The sequence below is a fragment of the Gopherus flavomarginatus genome, chromosome 5 (assembly GCF_025201925.1).
Source record: "Gopherus flavomarginatus isolate rGopFla2 chromosome 5, rGopFla2.mat.asm, whole genome shotgun sequence".
NCBI lineage: Eukaryota > Metazoa > Chordata > Testudines > Testudinidae > Gopherus > Gopherus flavomarginatus.
In genome coordinates this window covers 62,414,071-62,440,448 of record NC_066621.1, presented here as the reverse complement: position 1 = coordinate 62,440,448, position 26,378 = coordinate 62,414,071, and the positions used below count along the sequence as shown (strand labels likewise).

At 41.7% G+C, this 26,378-nt stretch overlaps 1 protein-coding gene across 5 annotated transcripts in view; it reads right to left on the bottom strand.

Moving 5' to 3' along the window:
- Positions 1-26,378, bottom strand: part of USP47 (ubiquitin specific peptidase 47) — a 97,375-nt gene that overhangs the window by 19,479 nt on the left and 51,518 nt on the right. For all 5 annotated transcript variants that reach the window (XM_050955012.1, XM_050955013.1, XM_050955016.1 and 2 more), the window contains 8 exons: positions 25,155-25,231; positions 24,790-24,845; positions 12,118-12,230; positions 10,701-10,805; positions 8,831-9,041; positions 8,247-8,362; positions 5,668-5,787; positions 3,555-4,332 (listed from right to left, as the gene is read on the bottom strand). In XM_050955012.1, coding sequence (XP_050810969.1) covers positions 3,555-4,332; positions 5,668-5,787; positions 8,247-8,362; positions 8,831-9,041; positions 10,701-10,805; positions 12,118-12,230; positions 24,790-24,845; positions 25,155-25,231 — 1,576 coding nt within the window. The remainder of the gene's footprint in view (positions 1-3,554; positions 4,333-5,667; positions 5,788-8,246; positions 8,363-8,830; positions 9,042-10,700; positions 10,806-12,117; positions 12,231-24,789; positions 24,846-25,154; positions 25,232-26,378) is intronic.

Below are 26,378 nucleotides of genomic sequence, written 5' to 3'. Positions count from 1 at the left end.
AAAGCCCCGGCGAGCCCCAGGCCTTTAAAGTGCCACCTGAGCCCAGCTGCTGGTCTCACCTATAAGGCAGTGACATTTTTTTGGTTCCCGAGGACCGCGTTATATCGGGGTAGAGGTGTACTACATGGTGAAGCACCTGTCCTACTGAAATCAATGGAACTATGTAAGTAAAGCAAGTAAGATTTGTCCATTATTTCCAGACAGGAAGAATTCTGTCAAGAGCAGATCCTCAGCTTACATAAATGGTCACAGTTCACGGACTTCAATGGAGCTATGTCAATTTACACAATTTGAGGATATGTCCCTCTGCCAATAACTAGCCTTTATCATTTGCTCATGAGAAAGGATATAAAGAATGATGCAATTTATGCAGCTTATTTTTAATATAATGTTACAAACTGAATTAAACTATTTGAAATAAGCATTTTAAACTATACTATATAACAGCGGGAATGCACTACTTTTTCTAGATTTAATCTACAGTAACAAAAAGTACAGTGAAAGGGCTTATGATTGCTAAAATAGGAGAAAATACATAGATACATGAAGTAGTTTATGGATGCTCTCCAACTGAGTTATTTTCTGAAGAGAAATCTAAGTATAAAATATAACTCCAAACTTAAAATACTTCAAAATTGTTCATGCTGCTGTACAAAGATATATTTCAGATATTTTTCCTCAATATACCAATTAATACAATGCAACAAGCAAGCATAAAAAATAACCTAAAAAACTAATGCTTTTGTTTAATTATTCCTGTAAAATTGATCAGTATTTGCAGTGGTTCAAACCCAGATTAGTATGAAAGAGTCTTTTCAAGTTTTAAAGGGAGATTTTACATTTTTTGTTCATATTTCTGCAGTACCTATGATTCAACTTCCCTAATTGCGGTTTTATAACAACAAATGTTCAGTAAATGTTGTGTATCAAAGCAATAGCTACAGGTTACAAGGACGTTTATTTACTCTACTCTTACTACTTCAAGATACCTGATTTCATAAAAATCCTTCAGTTCACGAAAAAAAAGTCCATTTACCACCCACATTTTCACTTGGTCATCTCTTACGGCATGCTAATGTAAATTTACACTAGATATTATATATTTTTCTTCAACTTCTCTTCACTTTCTAATTCCTGCTATTAATTTCGTGCCAGTTTCTTCATTACATACCACCTACAAAATCTAATATGGCTTTGTTTTTCTTTCCTGTATGTACAGTAACTCCTCACTTAACATCGTCCCAGTTAAAGTTGTTTCATTGTTACATTGCTGATCAATTAGAGAACATGCTCATTTAAAGTTTCGCAATGCTCCCTTATAATGTTGTTTGGTAGCTGCCTGTTTTGCCCACTGCTTGCAGAAAGAGCAGCCCGTTGAAGCTAGCTGGTGGGGGCCTGGAACCAGGGTGGGCTGTCAGCCCCCGTATCAGTTTCCCTAAGGCTCCTCTGCGGCAGTTGCCCAGCAGGCTGTCAATGGCCAGGCAGTTCAGGTGTCTCTCCCCCCACTTCCATGTGCTGCTTCTGCCCTCTCGCCTTGGAGCTATTCCCGGGAGCCTCCTGCATACTGTGCAGAAGGGGGTGGGGGGGAGAAGAGCGGTGCTTATGTCAAGGTGTCCTCCTCCCCCCACTCCTGTACCCCATCTCCATGGGGGAGGAGGGGTACACAACAGGGCTCAGAACAGAGGGAGCTTCCTGAAAACAGCTGCTATCTCAACTTGCTGATCTACTTAAAAAGGCACTGCACTTAGTGTTGGGTCAGCGTACTTAAAGGGGCAATGCGCATCTCTCTCTCACACACAGGTAGTGTCTGTCTGTCTCTGCCATGCTGTCTCCCCTCCCTCCAGTTGTGCTGCCTTGTAGAATGCGAGGCCACATTAACAACATGTTAACCCTTGAGGGCTCAGTCGAGTGTTAGCACATCATTTAGCAGCAAGGCATTCCCTAGGAAAGATCCCATCCTCTGACTCCACCACCTCAAGAATCAAACAAAATAGCTCAGTGGAGAATCAAACAAAATAGCTTAGTAGTTTAAGCACTGGCCTACTAAACCTAGGTTGTGAGTTCAATCCTTGAGGGGGCCACTTAGGGATCTGGGACAAAATCAGTACTTGGTCCTGCTAGTGAAGGCAGGGGGCTGGACTCGATGACTTTTCAGGGTCCCTTCCAGTTCTATGAGATAGGTATAAGCCTCACAATCATCATTGCTGTGTGTTAAATTGTTTGTTTAAAATAAATACTGTGCATATAATGTCTTTTGTCTGGCAAAAAAAATTCCCTGGATCCTAATCCCCCCTATTTACATTAATTCTTATGGGGAAATTGGATTTGCATAAAATCATTTCACTTAAAGTAGCATTTTTCAGTAACATAACTACAATGTTAAGCGAGGAGTTACTGTATGTTTAAAATAAATGTATAAAATATATGTAAAAGATCAACAGCAATATGACTCATTTGTGTTAGACTCTCTTCAAATTTGGTGTATCATTTTATCTGGGACCAGATATTCCTCTGTACTTAACCTAATACATTTAGGTTAGTGAAGCTCCACATACTCTATAGCTGCGGAAACAAAATGTATTTTGTTCCACAGGAATTCAAGTTTTTCTTTACAATAAAAATGATATCTAAAAACAAAAATGGTATCATAATTGTTAGGGAAGTTATCACTACTATTTGCTCTTTGAGCTACAAGCAAACATTGTATGACATTGTACGAAGTCAGTGTCAGAAAAGCTATACTGCACTTACCCTCTAGCCATTTTTTCCCCATAAATATATACAAGGTGCTATTTCCAAGAACAAGAATTATGACTGCCATTCTATTGTTCACTGGGAAACTTCACACTTTTCTTACAAAGTGTTATAACATGGCTTAGCAAGTGAACATGAAAATATATTGTTGACATATTGCTAAGCATTCTGAAAAAATGCATTAAAACTGCGTGCTTCAATGGTCTAGTTCAAAGCAGTTCTCAAAAATTTAAGCAACTCAAGGACCCCTATTTCTGATTTAAAATTTTTTGGGCATCCTCAAGTCCCCACTCAGCCCCAGACCCCACTCCCTCTACCCCTTCCCCCAAGGCCCTACCCCACTGCACCTCTTCCTGCCCCCCGCTCACTCCTTCCTGCCCCCAGCTTGCTCTTCCCCACTCTCACTCACTTTCACCAGACTGGGGTTGGGGTGCAGGAGGGTGTGTGGGGTGCAGGCTCTGGCAGGGAGTTTGGGCATGGGAGTTCTGGGAGCAGCACAGAGCCAGGGCAGGCAGGGAGCCTGCCTCACCCCTGCTGCGCTCCAAGACTTTTAGCCCCTAAAATCTCCCTGTTTGGCTTCAGTAGCCTCTGGGAGATAGAGCCCACTCTGGGAGGTGCTAGGAGTGAGGGGGAGGAGTTGATCAGAATGGCCCGGGGACCCCTAGGGGTCTGCAGAGGCCAGTTTGAAAAAACAGTGGTCCAGTTAAATTTTAATACTTTGTTTTTTCAGACTGTATTTCTCCATGTTAAAAGCTAGATGGATTAAAAGGTATTTTTAATAAAATAGAATAAATACATACATTTCTGTCCTTCTCCTGAACCTTCATCTGAAGCATAGGGCTCTGCTTTGAAGTACATGTATTGTGCTTCTCCTGTACTCTTGCCACTTTCATCATATTCACTGTCAGTTCCAGAATCATCTTCTGCTGTGTCCCAGGTTTCTTTTTTCCCTTCATTTGCTTTAGATCTCCTACTACTTGTGATGCTATGAGAATCAAGTCCATTAGCCAAGGGCATCGGGGCACTGTCCACGTTGCATAAAGTGTCACTGCTGTGACTGGAACTAAGAATATCACTGTCCACTGAACTTGTGCTTCTGTCATTATTCACATCAGAATCTGACCGCTCCTCTGACTGGAAATTTTCTGGATCAGAAATTTGAATTTGGTTTTCAAGTTCTCTGTTTTCTGCTGATGCTAAAGAGTCTACCTCATTCAAAGGTGATTCAATGCTTTCAAAGTCACTTGCTTCTGTGCTCTTGCTACTGTCTGCATTATCTCCTTCCTGCTCTTGCTGGAGCGACAAGCTTTTGAGTTTTTCAGTGCTTTCTTCCAGGATAGCCTCTACAGATCTCATATTACCCAGAGGTCCTTTCACTCTTGCACAGGCTTCATCCAAATTACCTGAATCTCCACTTGCTTTTTGATTGACTGTCCTTTTAAATTGAGACCCAGGAGATTGTTCTGGCAATGAAACATATAGCCTGATTGTGTTTGCATGACGATCCAAAAGTTTCCACAAATGGGAGTCTGTATATGCCATTTGGCGATCCAACGACTCCGAACTTTCAACGAATACCTAAACATAAAATCATACAATTATACTACATAGCTATGTTACTTAATAGTACTTAACAACATACAATATATACTAGTATTCAGAATGCATTGGAAAGATGACAATATAAAAATTAATCTATTTTTAAATCCCAGTTTTAGAGGAGACTTAATAAAGAATACCTAGCTTATTAATTATTCTGAGAGCTAAATAATTTAGTTTTACATATATTAAATAATCATACTAGGCAGATTACAAGTAAGTTGTAAATAGGTGGACAGGGCTCCTACCAGCACTACTAAAATGCTGTAGGCAAAATTTTAAAAACAGAACACTTTCCTAGAACCAGAAGGGTAGTATGCATACAGAGTAAGTTGCACCACCTAACATACAGTTGATACGTGTTAGCACATATGCACTTGTATTTTTGTGATGGAGTCAAGGTTAAGTCCCTTTTGGAAGAGGGACCCTAAGTCTCTTATTTGAATTTATGATATTGCTTAAATAAATGCATGGGTATAACCATAGGCTATTTGCATCTTAGGATTCAAAGGGCTGTTTTGGTGGAAGGTGAATTCCTGTTTTCCCTTCCTCAAAGGTTGCCATGCTTTACTGAGGTTTCCTCAGATGTAAAGGCTTTGATGCAAGCTCATTATGGAGTCTATCAGCTACAGAGCAATACAAAGCACTCACAAAACCCTGCTGGATCCAGACACAATATTCCTATGTAGCAACATGTTTTGATACCAAACCACTCTTGAACCCAAACCTCAAAGCCAGAAGATAATTAATGGAAGAAATGTCCCATGGGACCAGTTAAACCACTACAAAGCTATATATGCCAAAAGTACAAAATTATTTAAGTTCTCACTTGCACTATGAAGCTAGTGCTGGAAATATTTACTATAAATACTTTGGTCAAAGCTAGCAGATTGTAAGAATAGGTTTTTTGTTTAGGTTCTGAAGGAACTCCCATTCCAGGAGCAGATATAATGGCCCAAGGCCTTGAAATACATATTATGCCAGTCTGTGAGCAATACACTGCCCCTGCTGCATTCATTAGTATTAGGATCTTATGCTGTTGAACTTCAGAGATCAGTCAGATTGCAGAATGTTGGAAACAGTTCAACCTTGTCTTAGCCATCTGGTTTCAGATAACTCTTACGCTAGCTCTCTTAACAGTACAAAATTTGTGAGGTTCTCTTAAACTGAGAGGGGATTTTGAATTGAAGAAAAAAATGAAGTAAAATGATATATCCAGCTGTTCTACATAAGTATTGTAAAAGTTAGAAAAATCTAAGTAATGGTTATAAATATATTAGAAAAGAATGATTTAAAAAAAAAGAGAGATCTTACCTTATTACTTCTAAAAAAGCCTTCAGCTTTCAGCGTTTTGTTGCCCACATTGAGAAGACGCAAGTCATTGTAGCAACGTTCCAGTACTACCCGCATCGTTTCAGCAGGCAGACGTACAGCCTACAACACCATAATGCAATTTATGAAAAACAGCATATCCTTTCATAAATATTTTAACTTGATTTCTAAAAGCTACCACATGGGAGGAGAAAGTTTGGTTATTATTAGAATACATAAAATAAAGAGATTAAATCAGCCTGATTAAACTGTTTAAAAAGTTTGAAGGGAACAGTGAAAACCAGTTTCATTGTTTTCACCTTATTGTACAGGATGAGAACAAGGGCAACTTAATGAAATTAGAAGGCAATAAATTCAGAACAAAAATAAAATACTGCTTTAACTGATATGCAGTCAAATTTTGAAATTCACTTCTGCATGAGGTCAGAGTAACAAACAAATGTTTTTAAGGCAGCTGGTTACATCTTCAAATGGCTAAATATTTGTAGTTATGCAAGTTAAGAAGATAGTGTGAAGAAGCCAATCTGAGAAGGTAAGAAAGTAAATCTTCTGAAGCATCAAATATTGCCCATCGGTCAGCCATCTTCTATAAGCGTTTTGATAAAATAAATTGAATGAAAATTTTCTGAAAGCAAACAAAAACAGGATCTGTCTCAAACCCTTTGAAATAGAAACATCTTCAAAATTTTGCGGGAGATTTTTTCCTTCATTTTTCCAGTGATATTTCATATTAGGAAAAGATATATGGGAAGTTACATAAGAACTGACTAAGACCAGTTTTTTTCTACTGTAATTCTAACAATGACAATGGAGTTACTGTAGTCTTATACCACTGCAACCATGGCAAATCAGCCCCCAAATGAAAGCATCCTATGCCATAAAAGCTGTCAAAAGTGGTATCCTGCAAGAGCAGTAAAACACAGTGATCTCACAATATAACAAATTCTACCTAATCTATTTAGAAGCTGAAATTCAGATTTCAGTATGACCCTGGAATTTGAGCCATATATATACCTCTATCCCGATATAACACGAATTCAGATATAACATGGTAAAGCAGCGCTCCGGGAAAGGGAGAGGAGTGGGCTGCGCACTTTGGTGGATCAAAGCAAGTTCGATATAATGCAGTTTCACCTATAACGCAGTAAGACTTTTTGGCTCCCGAGGACAGCGTTATATCAGGGTAAAGGTATTGTTATTCATTCATATTAACACTGAGCTTGAGATTCCCTGCTGAGCCTCTGAAGGGCAGCATAGAACTCTCAGCTCTGAGGACAAAGGGACCTATCCTGATTCTTGGCTGTTCTCAGGGAAGGAGAGGACTGCAACGCTACATGTTACACCACCACTAGCATGCTGCCTACACCAGGGGCTTGTCAGGGAGTCTTTGCATGCAACTGTACATGTCTTCTGCTGTGTCTGTCAGGAATCTTCTCCTGGCTGGATACGGGCTGTCAGGATACTTCTATGTACAGTAACTCCTCGCTTAACATTGTAGTTATGCTCCTGAAAAATGCGACTTTAAGTAAAACGATGTTAAGTGATCCAATTTCCCCATAAGAATTAATGTAAATAGGGGGGGTTACGTTCCAAGGGAATTTTTTTCACCAGACAAAAGACTATATAAACAAACACACACACACTGTATAAGTTTTAAACAATTTAATACTGTACAAAGCAATGATGATTGTGAAGCTTGGTTGAGGTGGTGAAGTCAGAGGGTGGGATATTTCCCAGGGAATGCCTTACTGCTAAATGATGAACTAGTACTTGGCTGAGCCCTCAAGGGTTAACATATTGCTATTAAGGTAGCCTAACACTCTACAAGGCAGCACAAATGGAGACAGAGACAGCATGGCACTCAGAGACACACACCCTGTGCGAGAGAGATGTGCATTGCCTCTTTAATTAAGTACACTGACCCCACTTTAAGTACATTGCCTTTTTAAGTAGATCAGCAAGTTGAAACAGAAGCTGCTGCCAGCAAGCTCCCTCTGTCCTGAGCCCTGTTGTGTCCCACCTTTCCCCACCCCACCATGGAGATGGGGTAAGGGGGGCAGGAGCAGGGGAACAGCCTGATATTAAGTCTCCCCTTCCCCGCCTCCACCCAGCAAGCAGAAAGCTCCCAGGGGCAGCTCTAAGGCAGAGGGCAGGAGAAGCACATGGCAGTGGGGGGAGGGACAGCTGAACTGCTGGCAACTGATAGCCTGCTGTGCGGCTGCCGCACAGGAAACTTAGGGGACTGGGGAGCTGATGAGGGGCTGCCGGTCCATCCTGGTTCCAAGCCCCCACCAGCTAGCTCCAATGGGCTGCTCTTTCTGCAAGCAGTGAACGAAGTAGGGCAGCTGCCAAACAACGTTATAAGGGAGCACTGCACAACTTTAAACAAGAATGTTCTCTGACTGATCAGCAACGTAACAACGAAACAACGTTAACCAGGATGAATTTAAGTTAGGCGTTACTGTAGTCTGAAGGCCTGGGAGCAGCATGAGGTTCTCACCCATGGTATTTAAATCATACTAGGTTTTCATATTTAGATTGAATTAAAAACTATAAATTACCTTTGAAATGAGTTGCTTGAATTCTGTAACTGTCTGATTCAAATAAGCTCGCACACTGATAGAAGGAGCAACAGATTCAGTCTTGAGGTCTACTACATGAACCTTCACCATAACCTCTGTAGCAAAGAGAAAATATAGTACGAGAATGATTCCGTTAAAAAAAAAACAGAAGAAATGTGATGTTTACAGTATACCATTTAAAGACTATCATTAAATATACATGAGTTTTAACTCACTCCACTAGCAGTCACGATCACAGCATTCTACTTTCAGGCAGTAAGATAAGCAACTAATCTAATGCCAACTAGATAAAAATGTTATTCAATGTATCATCTAATTATAGTAATGCTTTCTAGCACTGCTTTAATTAGAACACTGTCAGCATCTGCTACATAAAAATGTAACAATTAGACTAGTTAACATTTTTGAATGCTGCAGATTTTACTAGAATCTAATTCAAGAAAAAAATCTCATTCATTCACACTCAAGCATTTTTGTTTCACATTGCAGAGTTTGTATTTATCATCACACCATATATTATAAACTTTAAGCCGATTTTGGATTTATGGAACTATATTTCTTACCTCCAGGTTTATAACACTGGAAAACCTGGTCAGGTGTTTTTGTTTCCAAAAGTAAGTCAAACATGTATGTTGATTTGACTCCTCCAAGTAAGAGTCCCATTGGTATATCCTCCTCCTCCTCTTCAAATGATCGCTCCAAGTAATCATGGAACTCGTCATATTTAACAAGACGACAGCAGTCCAGAGGAACTGCTTCTTCTATATCCATTATCTAGAATGTAAATGCAGAAGTGAAATTAAATACTATTTCACAATAAGGTATATATATTTTTTCTTTAACATAATGCATTTCTCCCTCTTCCAACAATAGCCCTTTGAGAATCCAGGCATGGTTCTTCTTGGCTGCATTACGTTCTCACATGAAACCTGACCTAGGATAATGGTAGTAGGATCTTGGCTATCTCCCACACATCTCTTGGCACACACAGTATTTAACTGGTAATGTCACTTGGATTATGGCTTTGCATGCCAAACAATCACTAATAAAAGTGAAAGAGCTGCTGTGTTCAGAACTTTATGCTACTTCTTTTATCAGGAGGCCAACAGAAGAATGTTTGTTGTTTGTTTTTTAAATTAGACAGAGGGGCAGAAGACAAATTTGTCCTTCTCAAAGCAAATATGACTAGGGAGAAGAGAAGAATACAAGTGAAACCAAGAGTAGTTAATAGATGTGATTGTGGAAACAGGGACCCTGAGCACCTGAAGACACAATCCAAGGAAAATGTCTGGACAGCAGATAAGGTTGCATATTGACTAAAAGTGGTGACTTCAGGGCCATAGCGTAAGTACTGTAAGCCCCAATTAACAGAGTCATGTGATCACATCACAATGTGAACTTTCCATTTAAAAAACTAAGCTCCTACTCCATGATTGCAAAGAAAAGCTTGAAAATATGATGTAAAAGTAACTGATGCCGCAGCATCTGCACATAGCCTGAAACAATAGCTCTAAGAGGGATGAATTGCCCAAGCATCTCAAATGAGGTTTTCACCCCAAGACCCCCTGCTCTGGAGGGGCCATGCTAACACCACTCTGGCAGAGAACATGGAGTGAGGCAGGAACGAAAGAATGCAGCAAGTCCAACCCATCCACCCAAGCAGATACATCCCAGGTGCTGAAATTAGCACTGAAGGGCCCCATGCTACCACTACTTTTTTGTGAGGGTGGGGAGAGGAGTTGGGAGATGAGCGTGGCAGGCAGGCAGGAAATGGAAGCCCATTGTGGATGCACCCAGGTTCCCCTGCCATCATTACAGTACACAGGAGTTGTGGTATGCCCAGGGTCCTGGACTGTCTTAATCTGTCCCTGGCCTGGATGTCCTTTACGATTAGATGTCTTTAGAAATATGAGCATCTATAACTCATGCTTCTTTTAGTCTATCTGAAAATAGAGTCACCCATTGGTCCTCTAGAATTAGGAATAAATGTCACTGGATCAAGTGTTCAGAAACCTTCATGACAATTATCTTTTGCCTATATTTATTTTCACACTATTACTGCAATCCTACTATAAATTGTCATACTTCCTCAAAATATGGAGATTAGAGTTAAATTACTGGTAGAAGAAAAAAAAATTCACTTGTGATAAACCAACCACGAAGATGGCATTGAGGTTTCAGAATATGGGTCTGTGAAGCTAAACTGGTTTTTTAAAGGAAAGGTTGGTGCCACACCAATTATACAAAAACCTCAGCTATCAGTGGAATAACTTTGTCAGTAGTATCAAAATAGAATGCCTTGTGCTGTTTTTCTATATAAGAGAGAGCAGTCAAAGATGGCAAAATGAAAATATAAAAATACACTATGGACAAATATTATGCAGTCAAACTACATTAGCCAGTTTTGCGATATTGCCATTCCTGATGCCGTACCTTGTAAGCTATTTTTACAGCTTCCTTCAGTGTCTTGTCCTTATGAACTTCTAATTTATTCTCCATCATTATTTGTTTCACAGGATGCATACAGAACAATTTTATCTGTAAAAACATCAATAGAATGAATAACCTTAATCTGTCACAAATGCATTTGCAAATACAGTACACTGCCATTTATTCAAAATCCTATTACCAGAAAATCTGATTCCACAGTGTGACCCCAATTAGCCCTATAATAATCGCCCGCTAGTAAGTTGTCAGTGAGCCATTTAGAACCTATTAATGCTAATCAACAGATTTGCTCTTTTAATGCTTTATATTCTGTACTTTATTAAAGAGTTAGAATTTATTTTCAGTAAAATTGTTTTTCATTCTTTAACAAAGTACCAAGTGTTAAGCATTAACATGACAAAGCCATTGATTAGTTCTAACAAGTGCTAAGAGGCTAACTGAGAAAGTGTTAGCAGGTGATTCACTAACATAGGGCTACATGCACTGAAACTGCTGCTAAAAATAGAACTTTCTTTTATCCGAATGGCTGGATATCTGAAAGTTTTGGGTGCCTTCCTAGCCATTCAGATAAATGGAGCATACTGTAATGTCTTTTACTGTAAAACTATGTTTGAATGGACAGCCACATCTTGAATTAACCAAACAAAACACAGCTGGAGCAGTACTGCAGCTTTAACCTTATTTCAACCAGCTGAAAACACTTTAAAAGGCAACACTGGGGTGAAGGTGGAACAGAAACTGAATAGCAGTATTTGCTGAACAAAAGGTTTAAAATTACAAGTCACAAAGTGCCAGATCCAGAACTATAGAGATTGTCTACTATTTGGTCAATGTTCAGTATAAAGAAATAAATTTTATATTAAAATGCATCCTCTTTCAAATTCTACCAACAAGGGATGTGAAAGTATAGTTTTGTGTTAACAATGTAATTTTTAAGGCTGTACAGTGCTGTCACTGAAAACCACCATCTGCTCCTAAAGTGGACTGACTGAAATTTACCCTAAGAGCTGCATGATCACAGCTGCCACATTTTTTGCTTGTTATATATCTCCAACCAGAAAATTAAATTTAAAAACCAGACAAGGAATCGCATTTCTGAAGGAAACTTCTAGGGTCCACAACGGTATGTATAAAGATTTAGAGTGTCAGAGACTACTAAAATATAGCACTTTTGTTTACTTAGTAGTTTAAAATTCGGGGATCTAGCTGACTACAGATGATAGCCCTGCCCTCCTCTTTGTAGGGCATTCAGATATGTAGCGCCTTAGTTTTTATTGAGCTACCTATGTAAATACTTCACACACTATATAAGACTCATGGTATTGTAGTAATCATTTCCAATATATTTAAACTGTTTTTAATAAAAGTGTAGAGTCAATGTTAAGCAACCTGGAATTCTAACCTTGCAAGTATTGCGCTCAATTTCACGTTGCTTCTTCTCTTGCTCTTCTAACTCTTTTTCTTTCTGTACCAATTGTTTAATATGCTCTGGATATTCATTCACATCAAGAAATTCTATAAATAAAAACACACATTAAATGCTGATTAAAAAGAAGACTACTTTTTAAATGGCACTTTTTCCTGTAGAATTCTTCACTGTTTGCAATATCCTCTGAGCAACCTGACAAATTTCTCCCCTCCGACTTTACTCTTTTCAGTTAAGCTTCTGACTGTTTTTCCCTGTGTTTCAAGGGGAGTTGAGGTCAACTTGATTTTATTTCTTCAGTTATACTTTATCAAAGAGATTAGAATCCCACAAAGTATAGTGTTAGATAATAATGCAGAGTCAGCAAGGAGTTTTGCTGTTTATCAAGGGAGTCAAGACTGAAGACTACGTTCTAAAAGAGAAGTTTATTACAATCAACTCACTCACCTTCCAGGAACAGGCGAACATTCCAACTTATATCATCAATATAATGATAAAATAAATGTGGGGGTTTTTTTTGTTTTGTTTTTTTTAATATAGAGCAATGCACTAGGTAAGACTCTCTGCTACGAAAGGAGAAATGTACAATCTGTGACATTTCTCAAAAAGTTAAAGGAGAAACAAGTTAACACCTGCAAATGAAGCTGTCTTTTGGCCTTCAAGTGTCATACACACCCTGCGGAATTGTACACATTCCTTCTCAAGTTTAAAAAGTAGTTTAGCCTATCACCTTCTTTGTAGAAGATGTGGGCTGGCCACAGTTAGGCATTTGATGATATGAAAATAATATCATAAATGTTAGACACAGATGATGCTGAAAACTGAAAATCCTCACTCGAGGATTTCTTGAGAAAATACTATCCAATGCATCTTTGTGAAAACATGCTCGACAGCTGATTAAAGTTACAGATTTTGTGGAACTTCAGAGTAAACAGCATATGGAAATTACTGGTTCTTGTTGGGAATGACCAATATTAGTTCAGTCATTCAAATGCTGCATCACTCAATTCTATGTTCTCTCCCCTTAGATATTCTATTTTAGCCATATATTTTGTAAAAATCCTTGGGCTGACAGCATTCTATCACCAACCTACTGCAAGTTGGAGGATTCTTTAATGGTCTCTAACTCATATCTTTGTCTCCACTAAAGCATATGGTATTTCTTTATAGTGACTAGATACCTAAAGCCACCCAACTTCTCAGAAATCACTGGAACCTGGTACTTAGCCTATAGCTGTTCTCTTGTAATTTTTTCCCCTATTACACACAAAATGTTGTATTTCCTTTGAAGCTAGAGGTATACCATTATTCACTGTATGGAGAAATATACTGGCATGGGACAGAGATAAGGAGGTTACTTGTCTTCTGTATTCCCATGTGGGATAAACATGTGCCCAGAGTCAGAGAACTCTGGAAGCAGTGTCTGTTGGCATGCACCCAGTGCCCTTACCCTCAAGCCTCCAATGAAAGGGAATTTCGGCCAATCGCCTCTCCAGTTCCTTCTTTACCACAAATCGAAATAAGGTCTGAAGCATAGGGAAAGACAGGGACCACACATCACAAATAACTTCCTTGAGTTCTGGTCCCTATGTGAATTCCACTACAAGTGACTGACAAGCAATACTCAAGAACGAGGAAAGGACAAGGTCAATGGCAGCAGAGTAGTTTGAAGGACTGTTGTCCCAAAGGATCCATCAGCAGCAGAGTACTGTACAAGAGCATATCATCTCACAAAACATATGTATGGGAGTCCACGTCGCTGCTTTACAAATGTGAACCAGATGCACTTCCTAAAGCAATGCTGTAGATGTTGCGTTTGCTCTTGGGTTTGAGGGCTCATTCTACACTTGCAATGGAGGAAGATGAAAAAATTGACAGTAAGATACAACCAGAGATCCCCTTCATGATCCTCTGAGAGGAGATAGCTTGATCTCAGACTCTTTCCCTCACAGAGAAAGAGTCTGGGAGATTTTTTAATCAACTGTGTCTTTTGTACATAGAAGGCTGGGATCAACAGGGCTCCCAATTGACCTACCTTCTTGGCTGACATGATAGCCACAAGGAATGCAACTTTCATGGATAAATGAGAAGTGGAACATGTAGCTAATAGCTTGAAGGGAAGCTTTGACAGAACTTACAGCACAATGCTGAAATGAGGGGTAGGCTTCCTTTCTGGTGGAAAGGTGCTAATTAAGTCCTTTAAGAATCTGATAGTCAACAGGTGAGTGAAAACCAAGTAACTATCAGATAGGCACATACTGCCTGCTGCAGGTGGACTCGTAAAAACTCAGGGAAAGGCCATCCATTTTGAGAAAAAGACAACAATCCAAAATTGAAGGAATATCTTCTTACTTGGGCGATATGTGCTTCTGACATGCCCTGAAGGAGAAACGCTTCCACTTGGCCGAACAGGATTTCCTAGTGAAGCTTTCTGCTGTTAAGGACAGTTTGTAGGTATTCCAAACAAGAAAGTTCTAGTGTTGATGGCCATCCAAAAAACAAGCTGTAGGATGAAGCATATCGGGGTTGGGATACTTGATTCTGCCACTCTCCTGGATCAAGAGGTCAGAAAATGATTAGTGCTAACAGGATGACAGCCACTGAAGTATGGGAACCAAAACTGTCTGGGCCAATGAGGATGACTCTTGCCCTGTCTTGATGAATTTTCTCAAAGTAGGAGCAGTAAAGGAGGAACTGTGTAGCTCAAATGATCCAATCATGAAAGAAGGAGAGCACCACCTTGAGAGTGTAGTCCTAGAGCACCTCTGGAGCAATGCGTGTTGCATTTCTTCTTCATTTGGGAGGTGAACAGAACTGAGTGAAAATGTCACTTACTACTGACTTGTGAAATTCCCACTCACGATAGATGGCAAAATGCCTGCTTGAGGGCATCTGCCAGCACATGGTGAGTCTCTGGAAGGTAAGCTGCCAGCGGTGTGTGATTTGATTCTTGATGCACCAGTTCTAGAAGGTGACTGCTTCTACATACAGGTGGATTGAGCTCACACCTCCCTGTTTCTTGATGTAAAAAGATGGTTGCCATATTGTCTAATATTATGAGGACATGGTGGGACACTATGAATTTCAGAAAAACTTTGCAAGCTTCTTGAACTGCCCAAAATTCAGGAAGGCTGATGGATACCTTGAGAAGCCAGGATGCACAAGTGTCTTGAGATATATGACTGTCCATTTGCACTGCCCAGCTAAAGAGAGAAGATGGTAGGAAGGGGATGTCCACAAAGACCTGATGAGAGTCCTTCCACCATGTTAGAGAAGCTGTTACTCTGGAAGGAATTGTTACCATAGCGTTAATGTTTGGTGAACACACAGTGTAGAGTCATGCCTGAAGGTAATGTAGGCGGAGTCTGGCAAAAGGAGTATTTTAAATGCATGAAGCTGTTTTTTCTTCTTAGGGGGCTTGCTCATGTCAATTCCACTCTAGGTGACTCACAAGCATTATCCATGTAAACGTGCAGACGGACGACCAGGTGGCAGCCTTGCAGATATCCTGAATCGGCATTTGGGCTAGGAAAGCTACCGAAGAGGCTTGTGCCCTGGTTGAATGGGCGATTACAATCACCAGAGGGGACACCTTGGCCCAGTCATAGCAGTAGCGAATATAGGCAGTAATCCAAGAGGAGATTCTCTGGGCCAACATTGGATGACTTTTCATCCTGTCGGCCACTGCAATGACTAACTGTGGCGACTTACGAAAAGGCTTGGTCCTCTCAATGTAGAAGGCTAGCGCCCTTCAGACATCCAGAGAGTGCAACCTGCGCTCTTCCTCTGACTTATGAGGTTTTGGGAAGAAGACAGGTAAGAATATATCCTGAGTCAGATGAAACTGTGAAACAACCTCGAGTAGGAAGGCCGGATGAGGTTGCAGTTGGACCTTGTCCTTGTAAAACACTGTGTAGGGGGCTCCAAGGCAAGTGCCCTAATCTCAGAGACCCTGTGGGCAGATGTTATTGCCACCAAGAAAGCAATCTTCCAGGAAAGGAGGAGGAGGGAGCAGGACGCCAGAAGCTCAAAGGGGGCTCCCATGAGTCGCGACAGCACAAGATTTTGGTCCATAAAGGAACAGAGTCCCTGATGTTGGGGTGTAGGCACCCTAAACCTTGGAGGACTCTGGCAGAAATGTCGCGGGTGAAAACCAACCTACCCTCAAGTGGAGGATGAAAGGCCAATATAGCGGCCAAGTGGACTTTAAGAGATGAAAGAGAAAGACCCTAGATCTTAAAATGCAGGAGGATTAACTGTAGTAAGCCTCTCTCAGGTCGAATACCTTTATCCAAAGACCAGCATGTAAATAGTTTCCATTTCCCTCAGTAGGCCGCTCTGCTAGAGGGCTTTCTGCTGCCCAGCAGGACTTACTGGACACCAGAGCTGCTCATCTGCATTCAACAATGTAGCAGCCAGGCCACCAGGTTTGAATGCAAGAGTTTGCTATGGTTCTGACAGAACAGGTCCAGCTGGAGCAGTAGCTATAAACGGGGCAGCCACCGAGAGGTCTAACACCATCCCAAACCACTGCTGGCACGGCCAAGTCGGTGTTATGAGGATTACTTTTTGCTCTGTCCTGCTTGATTTTCGTGGGGACTCTGTGGATTAATGGCACGGTAGAGAAGGTGTACATCAGAGCGCCCGACCACGGGAACAGGAAAGTGTCTGAAAGGGACCCTCTGCCCCCCAAATCCAACATAAAGTGTGGCACTTTGTTTTGCCTGGATGCAAACAAGTTCACCTGGGGAGTCCCTCACCTGTAGAAAATGATGACTACCACCTCTGGATGGAGAGACCGCTCATAGGGAGACGAGAAGGTCCTGCTGAGGTGATCTGCCAAAGTGTTTCTGGTTGCTGAACACAGAAGTTCCAGAGCCTGAGGACTTCTTGGCAAAAGGCTGAAGATCGGGTTCCCCCTTGCCTGCTGATGTAGAACACAGCGGCGGTATTGTTAGTTAGGACCTGAACCACTCTGTCTTTTATATGAGGCAGGAAAGCTTGACAGGCTAAGCGTACCACTCTGAGCAAACTGACATTTATGTGTAAGGAGCAACCGCGACTCGACCAACCACCTTACATGCAGATATCGCCCAGATCGGCTCCCCATCCCAGAGCTAAAGCATCAGAGACCAGGTTGATTGACAGGGACAGGACTGCGAAGGGGACTCCCTCCAACCCCAGTGTGGGGTCCAACTACCAAGTGAGCAATGGCAGTATGTGGTCCAGAATCTTGAATACCCAGTTTATGTTGTGTCTGTTGGGGGTGAAAACTGACACGAGCCACATCTGGAAGGGTGTGAGATGGAGCTGTGCGTGCCAAACGAAGTAAGTGCAGACCGCCATGTGGCCCAAAACGCCTGTCTCTGGCCCCTGTGGTGTTTCGAACGGCCCGGTTGAGCAGGCGATCGAGAGAACGAAGGGTGGTGTCACTTAAACCCTGTCTCTGTCCTTTCTCCTGTAGGTCTCCTGCCAGGAAAGCCCCTAGGACTGACGTGGAGGAGGCCGGAATGGCTTTCTGGCCTGCTGCAGAGTGTGGAGGCCCAGTGACCACAGGGTGGCCCAGGGAGTCTTTAAGACCATGCAGCCTTGCGTCAGTGAGCTCAGAGAAGAGCCCCACACCGTCCAACAGGAGGTCCAGGATTGTGACCTGCTTCTCTTGGGATAACCGCAAAGATGGTAGCCAAGAGATGCGCCTCATAGCCACCACCTAAGCAATCACCCTGGTGGCCAAGTCTGTAGCATCTCACAACATACGGAGGGTGCCCTTTGCCACCTTCCAGGATTGTGGCAAACTCAAGGGCCAGGTCCTGTGGAAGGGCCGCCCTGAACTTGATAAGGGAGTTCGATAAATAAAAATTGTACCTTCCCAACAGGGTTTGGTGGTTGGATACCCGGAAATGTAAGCTGGCCATCGAATAAATCTTTTTGCTAAAGAGGTCTAGTCGTTTGACATCTTTATTTTTTGGTGTGCAGCTCATCTGTCCCTCCTGTTAACTGCAGACACGACTAGCAACCCCACTGATGGGTGTTTATAGAGATAGTCAAATCCCTTGGTGGGGACGAAATACTACTTTAGGATTCGAGTGGACAGGAAGTGGAATGCAGGCCAGCGTGGAAGATGACGACATTGAACAAGTTGTCCGATTGCTCCTCCAACTCTTCGATTTCGAGGTTTAAGTTGGTAGCCACCCTTTTAAGGAGAGCTTGGTGCTTCTTAATGCCGTAAGGGGGACAGCCAATCCAGGAGGGCAGGGCCACTGCTTCAGCTGGCAACGAAAACAAGGGCATCACCAGGGGAGGGGCGGGTTCTCCTTCCCGGAGACGGCTCCTTGGGTGTTGATGCCTGTTGTCGGTCCCATACTTCCACCATGGAGACAACTCATCACCAGTATCCCCCAAGGGTTCCAACATGGCCATTGACCAGGCCACTGTCCCTGCTGTCATGCTGCTGATACTGTACTGGTCTCACTGGCCAACAGGGATTTGTACCCCCTTGGCAATAGGCTGAACCCTGGCTCCGACGCAGACCAATTCCCTTCCTGTGACCATGGCGGGGCTGAGGCGGCCTGCGTGTGCCGACTAACTCTCAGAGACTGGTGTCTAGAGGGCAGGAATTGCCGCCTGTCCCTGAAGTGGTACCGAGGCAGCGGAGATTGGTGCTGTGATGACTAGTGGTCCCGCAGCGGCAGGGACCAGAGCCTAGAAAACAGCCTGGGTGATAGAAAGATCTGCGCACAGGTAATCTTGAGAGGCTGGTCAGTACTGAGAGTGAGGATCAGTGCCTCGTTCCAGTAATCCAGGCCTCGTGGAAGAAGAATGTGGGGCTGGGGACCTGGGCCTCCTAGCCAGCAACCAGGGTTGCAGGACCAGTATCCTAGGCCATGGGGACGAGGACGAATGCCTGCGATCCGGGGACCGATGGTGCTCCCCTGCCCTTTGGGGAGGTCCTATGGCTTGCCTTTGGGCTGCAGAGTCTTAGCCCCTTCTGGCACCCGACATGGCATCTGTGGACCGGTAGGCCACCAGTTCTTTGCCTGCATGGGCCATCTCAGATGACAAAGGTTCCAAGATCCCCTACCGCTCCCAGAAGTTGGAGGCAGATCCTTGTCTGGGCTAGAGGTCCGACCTTAGTGGTACTCCCCTGTAGCTCCGGGGTGGGCACGTGTCCTGAACTAGGTCCTTTGCCCAAAGCCCCCTTCCCTTCCTTGGATGGTGCTGTGGAGCCTTTTTTCTTTGGACGCTTCTCAGGCACTGGTGTGGGGGAATGGTTCTGGGAGAATCCCAGTGTTGGTTGGGCGCTCTGCACCGATGCAGAGGTGTTACAAGCGGAATCCCATCAGGAGGGCTCTGATACTGGGCACAATGCAGCCTAAATCAGGAGGGCTCTCAAGCGGTCCATCTCCTTTTGGGTTCTGGGACGAAAATTTTTGCAAATCCTGCATTTCTCCTTTATATGGGGAGAACAGCTGCTATGAGGGTCACTAATAGAAACTGGTCTGTTGTATGAAGAACATGTCTTAAAGCCCAGGAAACGGGGCACGCTCAGCTCCAGGGCAAAGTCCCAACCAGGACTGTAACCACTAAACAAACAACTAACACTTACTTAAAATGCTAATTAAGTACTTATAAACTATACAGAAAGGAAACAACAATGGGCTGTTAAGAACCACTAGCACTCTTGCTATGCAAGACAAGGCACTTCGACCAATCATCATGGGCAGTAAGAAGGAACTGAGGGCGTAGGGCCAGCAGCACCTCATATACTGACCCATGAGCGTGGCACTTGAGTGGGCACCACAGTCGACCCTAAGGCAAAAATCTCTGATGACTGTGCACGTGGGCCTGCACACACCTTGAATGGAATCAACATGAGCAAGAACTCAAAGAACAGACTTTTCCAAGTTGCCTTTAACTCACAGAGAAGAAACTAGCTGAAGCATAAATGAGGTTGTCTTGTGGGCTTCCTGACAACTCCTGGCAGCAAGAAGCAAACTGTTGAGATGGAATACCTTCACAGTCTTCTCCTATGTAAAATGAGCTGTTAGTACCAGGAATACCTTGGCAAAGACTTGGGGAGCAGTGATAAGGCTGAATGGGAGCATTCTGTATTTGCAGTGGTCTGAGAAAACGTCTGTGTATTGGGTGAATATCCACATGAAAGCAAGTATTCTTCATATCAGGAGTGGTAAACCATATGTCTTTTTCCAGGAATGAGATTTTAAATGCCACATTGACCATGCGAAACTTCAGCTAACAGACAATTCCAAACTCCCTTCTTTTGGAGGATTAGGAAGTATGTAGAGTAAAATCCTTTTTCCTCTTGGTACTGAACAGGTACGAGTTCTACTGGTCCTCGCTGGACGAGGAACTCCACTTCCTGTCCGAGAATCCCCTCATGAGAGTAGCCCCTGAGAGGAACGGGATGGGGGTTTTGGAGGAGATAGGGAAGTAAACAATCATATAGCCAAATTGGCTATACCAATCTATACATCTAATACCCACTTGTCCATAGTCCTGGCACTCCAGATGTGGAAATACAGTGCTAAACAACCCCCCAAATGGTATGTGGGGGTTGGGTGGTGATATTGTTAATGGTGTGCAGCTCTCAAATTCCAGTCAAACATTTATTTTCATCAGAGAATGGGATTGAGATGGTACTGTAGATGTGAGGATGCAAGGAAACAAGAATTAAGACCCTTCTCATAAGAGGCAGAGAGTACAGAAGATCCCTGGTGATAAAACAGATGTCTGTAAGGCTGCCTGTGCTATTTCCTTTTTGGGGTAGGTGTATACATTACCAGGGAGTGGAGAGTGGCTCTAGAGTCCTTTGAAACGTGTAAGGACTGTCACTGAAAAGGGTGTCTTTCATCTGTCCTTTCATTGAAAAGTCTGCCTTCACCAAAGGGCACGTCCTCCATAGTGTCTTGTATCTCCCTGGGAAATCCTGAGGTATATAACCATGACTTCTCAACCAAATACAATGACTACTGTTATCAACATAGATGATGTCTCTGTTGTATCAACTGCTGATTGAAGTGCAGTTCTGGTCACCAGCTTGCCTTCATCAATAAGAACCTGAAAATGAGCTCTCTCATTGTGGTTGCTTGTGCACAAAATCCATGAATTTTGAGCAGTTGAAACAGTTGTACTTAGCCAACAGTGCTTGGTGGTTTGCTATACAAAACTGAAGGCTAGAAGATGTAAATATCTTTCTTCACAGTAAGTCCAGACATTCAGCTTTCTTGTCAGAATTTGCAGATTTAATGTGTTGTCCACATCTCTCCTTGGATCAGAGCCAGGTGGATAAAAAGGAATTCTGTTCCCTTGGATGGGAAATAATATAGTTTCTCTCAAGGGTAAGGGCTTATGTTGCTGGTGTATTCCCAGACTGTTCTAGCAGGTTCAAGAATAACTTTGTTGACTGGAAGTGTTATTTGGCTGAATCTGGTGGTTTGCAGAATATCCAGGAGCTTATGCTGGTGATCCTGGCCTCTTCCCGAGAAAGATCTGGAGTGCTTCTGCCACCTTGTGCAATAACTACTGAGTGTTTATGGTCATCCAGTGGGGACGGAGATGCCAGGGTGACTGCATCATCGGGAGACAAAGGCAGCAAACTTATTGATATAGGTGGAACTGGTTCACAGTCCTCGTCTTCAGCGGGATCAGGAGGAAGCTCTGACTGTTCAGAACAGGGTCCAGTATGGAAAGAGCCCTCACAGGATGGGCTTCAGAGTGCTGTCCCCGGGACGCAGTATATCTTAAGTTCTTGGAGGCTGACAGAGTAGGTCCTGATGAGACCCTGATGGGGGCTCGGTGGATACAGACTCTCCTGTAGCAGAGCTGGACCTCGTGGCAAGGGGTGTACTCCATGTAGATTCAGGCCGATGTATGGGAGACAGAAGGAGATTCTACAGCCTGGGTCTGACTGCAACCTCCTGGCCTTCTCCTATTCTAAGTCAAAATTCCCATGGCTCACAGGTATGGTTAGGGAAAGACTGGCAGATATTACACCTAACTACAATGTGTGCCTCTCTGAGGCAGCATAAGCAGAGCAGATAGTCATCACTGAGTGAGAAGGAACAGGGGCAGGACACAATTCTTGAAGATCAGAGTCCTGGGCATGATACATGTAACAGCGTATTGGAAAGGTGGTGCAGGAGGCGGAAAATCTACATAACTATAAATACTTTACTAAAAGCTATTAAAAACTAAACTATAACAACAAAGGCACTGTTTAATATGTACAGGAAGAAGAATCTGAAGGAGAGCTCAAAACACTGGAGGTTCCAACAAAGGCGTGTTGCAATAAGAAGAAACTGGAGAGGTGACCGGTTTGCCTCGCCCTTATCTCCTCGGTTGGAGGCACGAGGAAAGCAAGGGTACACATGCACTAATGGACACTGCTTTCAAAATTCTCTGACTCCAGGCACATGGAACATATGTATATCCCATAGTGGAATACATACAGGGACCCACATACAAAGAAGAGCCAGTGGTATCCTGTCCAAAATGTATCAATGCAAGCTGGAAGAAAATTCTTTGCTTTTTAACTGACAACAAATACGATTTGTGTTAAATCAAGCTTGGACTTGAGGAACAAAAAAGGATATTCTCATAGTTGCCATTGAAACAACTGGTACTGAAGCAGCCAGACTAATAAGCAAGCAAGGAATGGTACAATTCTGAACTTGCAAAATGGCCTTTGTTTAAAAATATAACAGAAGGCTCAAAATTCACCATGCAAGTCCAAAATATTTCTAAACCATCAATATAAGTTCTTTTAATTAAATTCCAAGGTGTCCATTCAAACAGATATTTTGCTGTTGTCTTCACAATGTTTGCTGCTAATTTCCTTGACTGCATAATCTTGCTCATGGCTGTTCTAATTGATTGACTTTCTGGTCAATTTTATGCAGCCTAAAATTTCACCCAGCAGGAAAGGGTTAAAGGAAACTGATGATTGTCTAACTTTCCTTCTAATACAGTTACAATGGCAGAATGTTATTATATAAGCCAGATTTTCAATCCATTCCCCACACACATATGCACAACTTTTCACGCACACACAACTGAGTGCTGAATGCTCTATCACCCGTATGTGAGGTGATGGAATTCATCAACTGCATATGCAAGTGACCGCCACTCATCTACAAATAGATGGGACTGTCATCTGTAACATGGATGCACACGTTAAGATATACTGGCCTGTTTAGCAACCACATAGCGAGTACAGCCAAGAACACTTTTTCAACCTGCACCTGGAGAGAAAAATGCAACTTCTTCTCTCTGATGAAGACCTTAGTGCAGTTATTCACGTTGACATTGACACCATTAAGAAACTGAATTTAACCAGGCAATTATATTCTACACTATTAAGTATAACTCTGAGCCAGAAGACTATCACCCCAGTGCTTTGGAATCTGTACTGACTGGCAAATAAGTTTCTTGGTGAAATTCACAGTGTTGATTTTAACATACAAAAACCTATATGGTTCCCCCAAGACCACCTCTCTCCCAATGCCATACTGCTCCTCTTGAGATCAGAGATGCTTAAGATAAAGCTCCCTTGTTATTGGGTCTAACCCTTCATTATAAACTGTGCAAACAATCCTTAGAGGGGCCATCTACGTGCTAGCACAACTGAAATAAATGGAAGTAGGCAACTGAGAGCACTCTCCCCATAAAGGATCACGGCTTCTGGATTTTACATACTCTGGTTCACCAGAGCCCAAATCTGTTAATCAGTAGGCCCATCCTATCCACTAGGTATTTATGGCAGAGAGGGTGTTGAGAACTGAAGAGGTCTATGTGAGCTGGGAAGGTTTCTAATCTGCTGGTATTGGAAAAGCAATCCATTTGTGGCAATGGACTGGGGTTACACTAGATCTTTACTTTCTTTAAAACTATAGCTTTGAAATCACAAGCCAAGTTCATCTCTGCAGTAATTCCATTCATTCTTATTCCAAAAAAAACACTCTATTCTGACTGATTAGGTGGTAGGATATTTTGCATAGCCATTACTGCTGTTTTGGGTACATTTCCACAACTGACCATATCTCCCTGGATTATAAAAGGAAAGGAAAAAAACATGGTCTAATCTTAATATACTGGTTCTTCCCACAATTTGATATTTTGAAAACAAGCTTCTACTGTACTTTACAGAGCTTTGACCCTGTTGCATCACCTAGTCACACCTGTTTCCCCCTCCCCAGTGTTCTAGTGTTGAATGGAATCTAAATGGGAAAATATTAAGCTTCCTTATTTGTTTTATTATCTTTATTTAAAATATTTGAAAAATGTCTACACAGAGAAGAGAAATTGCTCCTGAAGGTCTATGGATACTGGTTATATCAACAAGACAAAGAGAAGAAAACTTTCAATAAAACCTACCAAACAGACACGCCTATCCTGATACCATGAAATATCACACTGGCAAGTGAGCAAATTATTTTAAAAGGGTAAATAATAACTACAAAAATAAAATTGCACTACTTTGCCTCATGTATGAAAGTTACTTAAGCTCATTATTAAAAAATCAAGTTTAAAACATAGCAATTAGAACCCCATATACACTCTGAAAAGCCTTCCTACTCTGAAATTAACATTTTTAGTTGAAATCTGTAAAAAAAAAACCCACACACTTACTTGCATTTCTTGTTGGATCCTTCAGTCTGTATATAAGCATATATGCATTTGTGGAGCTAATAGGGAAATATTTTTAAGAATATCAGTATCTGACTTGGAAGCCAAAATAAAATCATATAATTAAAGTTATTAATATCATAAATAGTTGTATATGGCAACTGTAATACTGTGTATTAATTCAGTAATCACAAATATTGTTTTTAAACATGAAATTCATACTATTGCTAAATATTTGAAACTGTCATCAATTTTTAGAATTATTTTATATAAATGTATTATACCATTTTTACCATAATGTGGCATGCAAACAGTTTGGTTGGACTATACCAATATTAACGCAGAAAGAATATTAGAGATATACTAACCTAGCAAAAGCACTGGAATAATAGCCTCTGCTTCCAGAGGACCCACCATATGTTTTTTTAATATCTTCTTGGGTAATCTAGAAGCAAATCCAGTTTGTTTTATTAAAGTTCATTCTTTGTCAAGTAACAATAGTAAATGAGCATTTATTAGTATTGGAAAAACTGAATCTAGTCAATGTGCACTCAGACCACACTGAAGTCATCACTATTTTAAATTTGTTTCTTTTTATTTTCTAAATGCACAAGAAAATAAAAGTTGTGTGTCTAGAAGTGATTAAGTCTCCCTTTCAGGTTGAAAATAAATATCCTTAATTTTTTTGAAGTGTGAGTTTTAGACAAATGTTAATATGTATTATGAGAAACATGACAGCAAATACAGTCTCTTTCAACTTTCATATGAATTTCAAAAGTTACTTCTATAGCATGGTTTAAAAATTCAAGTAAATACATTCAATGTAGAAAATCCCAGAAGGCACATTTCCTGTCGGATAAGAGTTCAAAGAAGGTCATACTTCAAAACAAAAACAAAACAAAAAACAAGTCCCAACTGGAAAAATAAGGAAAAGCAAGTTGTAAGCTCTCTTAAAACACTTTGGGGCAGCTACCAAAGAAACCCTAATAACTACAAGTGATGGATTTGCCTAATTTAAAATGGTACAGCAACAGTATGGCTTTGCTTAAGCTACACCTCAAATTCAATATTGTATGTGTGTGTACACACACACACTTAGTCGGTCCTGAGAGCATCCACTAGCATCACCATAACTTTTGTAAGTGTTTTGGGAGTAAGGCTACAAAATTATTTTTTGGGACAGAAATCTAGGATAAAATCTTGACTCAATGGGAATTTTGCCATTGACTTCAAATGAAGCTCTTGTCAGTCAAACAATAATGTAGATTTATAGTTATGTTTAGCATAGAAATGTAAGACTGGAAGGGACCATCTAGTCCAATCCTCTGCACTCATGGCAGGATTAAGTATTACTTAGACTATTCCTGACAGGTGTTAGTCTAACCTGCTCTTAAAAATCTCCAATGATGGAGACTCCACAACCTCCCTAGGCAATTTATTCCAGTGCTTAACCACCCTGACAGTTGGGAAGTTTTTCCTAATGTCCAAGCTAAACCTCCCTTGCTGTAATTTAAGCCCATTGTGTCTTAGAATCATACAAGAATAGTAAAAGATTAGGGTTGGAAGAGACCCCAGGAAGCCATCTAGTCCAA